Source organism: Myotis davidii, unplaced genomic scaffold, assembly GCF_000327345.1.
Source record: "Myotis davidii unplaced genomic scaffold, ASM32734v1 scaffold266, whole genome shotgun sequence".
Taxonomy (NCBI): domain Eukaryota; kingdom Metazoa; phylum Chordata; class Mammalia; order Chiroptera; family Vespertilionidae; genus Myotis; species Myotis davidii.
The window spans coordinates 2256591-2263317 of record NW_006300032.1 but is presented as its reverse complement, the minus strand read 5'-3'; the positions used below and the strand labels follow the sequence as shown (position 1 = coordinate 2263317).

Here is a 6727-nt window from a genome sequence, read left to right as displayed (position 1 = left end):
TCTTCTATCATTGACAGTCCCTCTAGGTTGTGGGCTGCTTGCCTGTGTTCCTGAGAAGCATCTACGGTACCAGTCTATAGAGTGTGTTTTCTTTAGTGAATTACCGGTATGTTTACCGGTAATAAACTTGCACTGTTTTATGTATATGTTTGATTACATACAGCCTTGTGACAGTTTTCCTGCATGTCATAAGCATTTGAATATAAATTAAAATGTTAAAATCAAATCTGATATTGTTTTACCTTTTATTTGGTGTGTGGAAGGTGTGCGGAAGAGGGGGTAGTCTTATACGGCGAGTATATAACAAACTCTGTATTTTGAGTGGAAATGTTAGGGGGTCGTCTTATACGCCGGCAAATACGGTAGACTAATAACTTTATATAACACTAGGGGCCCTGTGCACGAATTCATGCACCTTGAAAGGAACTGTGGGCCGTGAGGCTGTGGCGGGCACAGAGGTGGGTCTTGGCCCATCCTCCATACCCCAGCCCGGCCCCTCCTGCTGCAGCCTTGGGCCCCTGTCTGCCAGCAGCCTCACTCCTGCCGCTGCTGTTCCCATGCACTGACGGTGCTAGCCCCGCTCACATCCACTGACAGCATGGAGCAGCAGGTATGCCATCAGTGGGTGGGAGCAGTGGCTGCTGCCCCAATCACCCCTCAGGAACAGGGGGAGGTGGAGAAGCCCTCAGGGGCAATCAGGGCTGGCAGCCGCAGCTCGTACCCGCTGATGGCACCAAGTGAATGGGACTAGCGCCGGGCACCGGCAGCAGGTGCGAGCAGGGCCGGCGCTGGCAATAGGTGTGAGCGGCAGCTCTGGAGCCAACAGAAGGTGTGAGCAAGGCCAACGCCGACAGCAGGTACGAGCTCCAGGCGGGATCGCGGCGTGTGGGAACAAAAAATTTTCAGTAACCACTAGAGGCTCACCCCGATGACAGCAACCAGAGCCCTGCCTTGGTCTGGTGCCCCCGCTCACCTGCTCCACTATCCCACCATGGCCAACGCCCACCATGTCCCGCATACGCCCCCTGGTGGTCAGCACACATCATAGTGACCGGTTGTTCGGTTGTTCCACCGTTCAGTCTATTTGCATATTAGCCTTTTATTATGTACGATCATACCTTAATAGTATCATATATTCAGGGGCTGTATTTTTTCTTTGTAATCCTCAGTGATAATGAGGCAGTAAGTACTCTGCACTCATTTTCTGTTTATCTCAGGCTGCTAACTTGGTGATGGGAAAGTGGTACCTGAAGTCCTGTACATGTGATTAAAAGTAAATAAATGAAGAAAACAGAACTCAGATGCTCTTTCTTATTTCATCTTTGCCAACCACTGTTCTTAAAGTTATTATTTATCTACAACGTCTTAAGGAGTATTTAAATATAGACTTTAAAAGTTCAGCTTGGTTGGAGCATCATCCCACACACCAAAATTTTGCAGGTTTGATTCCAGCCAGGTTACATACCCGGATTGAGGGTCCGATCCCTGTTTGGGGCATGTATGAGAGGCAACCAATCACTGTTTCTCTTTCACATCAATGTTTCTTTTTCTCTTTCTCTCTTTCTCTCTCTCTCCTCTCTCTCTCTCTCTCTCTCTCTCTCTCTCTCTCTCTCTCTCTCTCTCTCTCTCTCTCTCTCTCTCTCTCTCTCTCTCTCTCTCTCTCTCTCTCTCTCTCTCTCTCTCTCCATTAAGAAAAGTTTGTCCTCTGGTAAGGATTTTTTTAAAAAGTTGAACTCTAACAATTTTCCAAAGTTATTGACTATATTAATGGTAAATCCCTTCAATGAATCATTTTAGGGCATTAAAGCAATTATTAAAGCATTTATCTTTTCAAAATTAAATCCACATATAAGCAAAATCAGTGGTGATGACATTTCATTTGAATCTACTGAATAGTCAAAAAGAAAAGAAAAATCTAGATGTTTAATTTTCTAAGGGAAGGACAGAGAAGCTCTGAGCTGGTACTTGAAAATACACAGAAGAGGCAGGGAAGCACAGTTTCCTGGAGAGTGTTCAAAAAAAGCTGGGCCTGAATATTCCAACTCACACTTGCCCTTCTGAAAGCATTCTCCACAGGCAGGTGGGCAGAGAAGAGGAACTTAACAATGGCCCTGCATCAGGGGCTGGTCCTGGGCACAGTACCATTTAATCCTCATACTCATTATTTGGGAGGAAGGTAAGCCAGAAGTAGACAGGCTCCTTGTCAAAATTTATGAAAGACAATGACTAGGAACAGAAAGGATCTAGAAGAAACTGTGGCTGGATTTAGGTGTATTACGCAACCAACACCAAGGAAGGCAAAAGTCAAGGTACAACTCCAAGGCCACACAGAGGAGCCTGACTAATGCCATTTTTTTCCTTTAGGCTTGCAGTCACTAAGTATATGAGAAAAGGAAGCCAATAATGTCCATTTCTGGACAGCTGAATGCCAAGAGTGTAAGACATAGATAGAGTAATAAGATACATAGGAGATCATCTAAGTTTCTTTAATCTAAAGGATTAAAGGAACAAAACAGGGCTCTGATCTATGGTCTACATCAAGGGTCCTCAAACTTTTTAAACAGGGGGCCAGTTCACTGTCCCTTAGACCGTTGGAGGGCCGGACTATATTTAAAAAAAAAACTATGGCCAAAACCGGTTTGGCTCAGTGGATAGAGTGTCGGCCTGCGGACTGAAAGGTTCCAGGTTCGATTCCAGTCAAGGGCATGTACCTGGGTTGCGAGCACATCCCCAGTAGGAGTTGTGCAGGAGGCAGCTGATCGATGTTTCTCTCTCATCGATGTTTCTAACTCTCTATCTCTCTCCCTTCCTCTCTGTAAAAAATCAATAAAATATATTTAAAAACAAAACAAAACAAAAAACTATGAACAAATTCCTATGCACACTGCACATATCTTATTTTGAAGTAAAAAAACAAAACGGGAACAAATACAATATTTGTATTTGCATGTGGACCGCGGGCCGTAGTTTGAGGACCCCTGGTCTACATAGTTCTGTTCAGAATTCCAAATCTACTGTGAGTCCTTTGATAGCTATTCCTTCTCACTCTAAGCAGAAATTATCCGCCTTCTCTAGCTCCCGTATGGCCCATCTCGAGTATTTTTCACATTGTGATTTGCACTGTAAGTAAAAGTATAAGTTCCTTGAGAGCCAAGACCCTGACTTTGTATTCTTCGCTTCCACCAGAATAACAGATTTCTAACAAATGGTTGTTCAAGGCAATCGAGTGAATCGAATATGAGCCCTGCAGCCTGAGACTGTCCAAGTTTAAGTCCTAATTCTACCACTAACTTTGAGATGGTGGGAAAGTTTCTAATCTTTGTGTCTCCATTTTTTTTTTTCATATTCAAACTGGCACAGTAATTATTGTGAGGATTAAATGAGATAATACTTGTAATGGGCTTAGACTGGTACTTGGCATATACTTAAGTGTTGAATGAATGTTGCCTAGTAATTAGTAGTCATGGTAACAGCACATTAACAAGTGAATTAATAAATGACCGATATACATGAAAAAATTATCATAAAAATTAGAGGGGGTCCTGATGCTGGGTTTTCCTGGAATCAATGACAGTATTTCTCCCAGGTTTAAATCTTTCACAAAAAGATAAAATACAGGACATTCTGTTAAATTAAATTTTAGATAAACAACAGAATTTTTTTAGTATAATTTTGTCCTAAAATTGCATGGTAAGAGAAAACTGGTAAACCAGCATCTAGTAGAATAAGAACATTGGCTTGCTGTTTTTAAAAAAGTTTCTAAATCTTAAAAGTTACTCCCTTGCTCTGTTAAAGAACTTCCTTCTTTACCACCTTTAGGAAGGCCTCTTCGTCACACAGTCACACCCCTTACCACCAACACTAAGTTGAAGTGAAAATGAGAATTTTAAACTACATATAGGAAGACACTTTTTCTGTATCCTTCCTCTTCCTAAAGTCAATAAAAACATATTTAAAAAATAAATAAACTGGTGTGGATTCTTTGAGGACATATCTGTGAGAGGCAGGTTTCTACAGAATCCAGAACATATTAGGCACACAGGTTGAGAGTATTATGACATCTCACACATACTCTATGTTCATTATAAAAAGGTCTTTTACAAATAACATCAAACTTATGCTTTCAATTCTATTGAACAAGCTTGCAGCTGGGATCTTACCCCTCAGCACTGATTTGAGGTTGAGCTTGGCTTGGCGGTGCAGGTCTTCCACGCAGGGGGGCCTCGTGGTGGGAAGGAACACGTTCTCTTGCTGGTGCCAGGGAGCAGTGTAGTGGACTGTCCATCTGTTCTCCTCATCTAGGTTGGAAACCGCTGTAGAAAGAGAGTTACAATCAACCCAGCTGTCAAATTAAGTTTCACTGGCTCTACATGCACTGCATCAAGATGGGTTCTTGGTGCCCAACACATCCCTGGGTTAAGGGCCAGCGAGAGGGAAATGGAGCAAATTCTAAGTTAGACTCCAGGGGTCCTTCCCACAGTGTTCGTCTCTAAAGGAACTGGTGAAACTGTCCATCATGTTTTGGTAGAACTGTTTACTCAATTAATTGCTTCCTAGCATTTTAGACCCTCCATCTAAGCCGACGTTAGAAAATGACTGACAGAACGGATAGAGACCTCCAATTCCTACCTAAGTCCACCATGACAGGCATCTGCTATTCAATTATACAGAGCAATTGCTCAGTAAACGTTAGAGTATCAGAAGAGAAACAAATTTCCTACTGAGAAGTTGAGACAAAATATTTCCTCCCTTAAGCATTATTTTAAAACACCAGTTATAAACTCAATTGAATTTAAAAATTAAGCATAAGCAGTCAATGTAATTCATTTAAATAGCATATTTAATAGTAGAAATCAATTTGTGCTACAAAATTTTCTTTGTATTTCTTGCTTTCATGAAATACTTTTATATTAAAATGTTTTTTCAAGTTCCATGTAATTTACTTTTCCCAACACAATCCAATTCAACTGAATTTTTCCAGCATAAAAGAGATTAAAGCCCTAGCCAGCTTGGCTCAGTGGACAGAGCGTCAGCCTGCGGACTGAAGGGTCCCAGGTTTGATTCCGGCCAAGAGCACATGCCTGGGCTGCGGGCTCGATCCCCAGTGGGGATGTGCAGGAGGCAGCTGATCAATGATTCTATCATCATTGATGTTTCTATATCTCTCTCCTCCCTTCCTCTCTGAAATCAATAAAGAAATGTATTTTTAAAAAAGAGAGATTAAAATATTAGGAGGGGGAATGATAGGTAATCATGAGAGAATGCTAAATCTCTACAATAATTTTTCTTTATTCCCCCCTAGGGCTTGAGACCTCTTTGTCTATTTCACTTTCCCCGACAACACAACCTAAAATAGCATACCAGTGGAGCACCAAACAAATTCACCAACAATTTTTATAAAGGTTTTTAGAGAGAAGGTGAGGAAGAGAGAAAAACATCAATATGAGCGTGAAACATAGACTGGCTGCCTCCTGCATGCCCCCCACCAGGGATCAAGCCAGCAACCCTTTGATGCACACGGGACGCCACCCAACCAACTGAGCCACACCAGCCAGAGAGCATTAAAAATTTTAAGTACTTTCCATATATCTGCCACCACAAGCCAAGCATAGAATAAACCAGAGAAGTACAAGAGAAAAACCCTGTGCTGAGTCATCTGCAGGTGGTGACAAGTATGACACCTGTAAAATCAGCAGATACTAGAATCGTGAGGCAGGGGCAAGTCTTCCCTAAGCCTGACCGATGCTACAGAGTGCACACTGGGCACACCCACATCTCTGGTAACTAAACCATAAAACCGATTCTCAAAATAAAATGAGCAGGCATGCATGAACTATTCAACTTTCTATTTGAACATATTTAAAGTTAACACAGTGGACCCCATAGCACAGCTACTACATCTATATATTAAAAAAAGAGGAAATATGCAAATTAGGCCAGGACGCTGTAACAGGTCATGAACAGACAGGAGGGGGTTGCATGTACAGGTGAAGCCTGGAGCCGAAAGGGAGACAGAGACAGGGGGCTGGGAGCCCCGGGTGCCCCCCACCCCCACCCACAGAGCCAGAGCAGACACGGATAGGGACAGGGGGGCCGGCCTGCAGCCTCCCTGGCCGACCGCAGTCCCAGAGAAGAGACAGTGGGGCCAACTCCCGCGGAAACAGCACGGCTCCTGGCGGCGCACTGCGGTTCCTACTGGCTCCCTTGGAAGTGGTGGGCAGCCTACTGCATGCAATATCTCTCAATGGGCTACTAGTCCTATCTAATAAAAGAGAAACCTGGTAATTGGCAATACATCCGCTACCCTTCCCATTGGCTAATCAGGGAGATATGCAAATTAACTGCCAGCCAAGATGGCGGCTTGAAGCTAACATGAGATTTGCTTGCTTCAGTGACGGAGGAAACCAATGTTCCCCGCCTGCCTTGCTGGCCTCTGAGCTTGCAGTTTGAAACATTGTTACAAATATAGAGGCTAAACAAAACCCCAGAAACCTGCTTTCAGCCAGCCGGGATCTCAGAGCTGGAGTTGATACAGTGTTTCGATTACAGAACCCAAACAAACCAGATACCTGTTTTCAGCATCAGAGGCCTCCAAGCTGGAGCCAGAGCTAAAGCTGGCCCAGAATAAAAAAAGAAAAAGAAAAAAAGGAGCGGTTGGGAGCTTCAGTCACCCCCAGCCTGAAAACAGCCCTCAGCCCCTCACCCAGACTGGCCAGGCACCCCAGTG

The 6727-nt window shown here is 43.5% G+C and overlaps 1 protein-coding gene across 1 annotated transcript in view; it reads right to left on the bottom strand.

Annotated features, from left to right (window-relative positions):
• NHSL1 (NHS like 1) overlaps positions 1-6727 on the bottom strand; it is a 119276-nt gene that overhangs the window by 45589 nt on the left and 66960 nt on the right. Inside the window, exon 2 of the mRNA XM_015572058.1 lies at positions 4161-4313. Coding sequence (XP_015427544.1) covers positions 4161-4313 — 153 coding nt within the window. The remainder of the gene's footprint in view (positions 1-4160; positions 4314-6727) is intronic.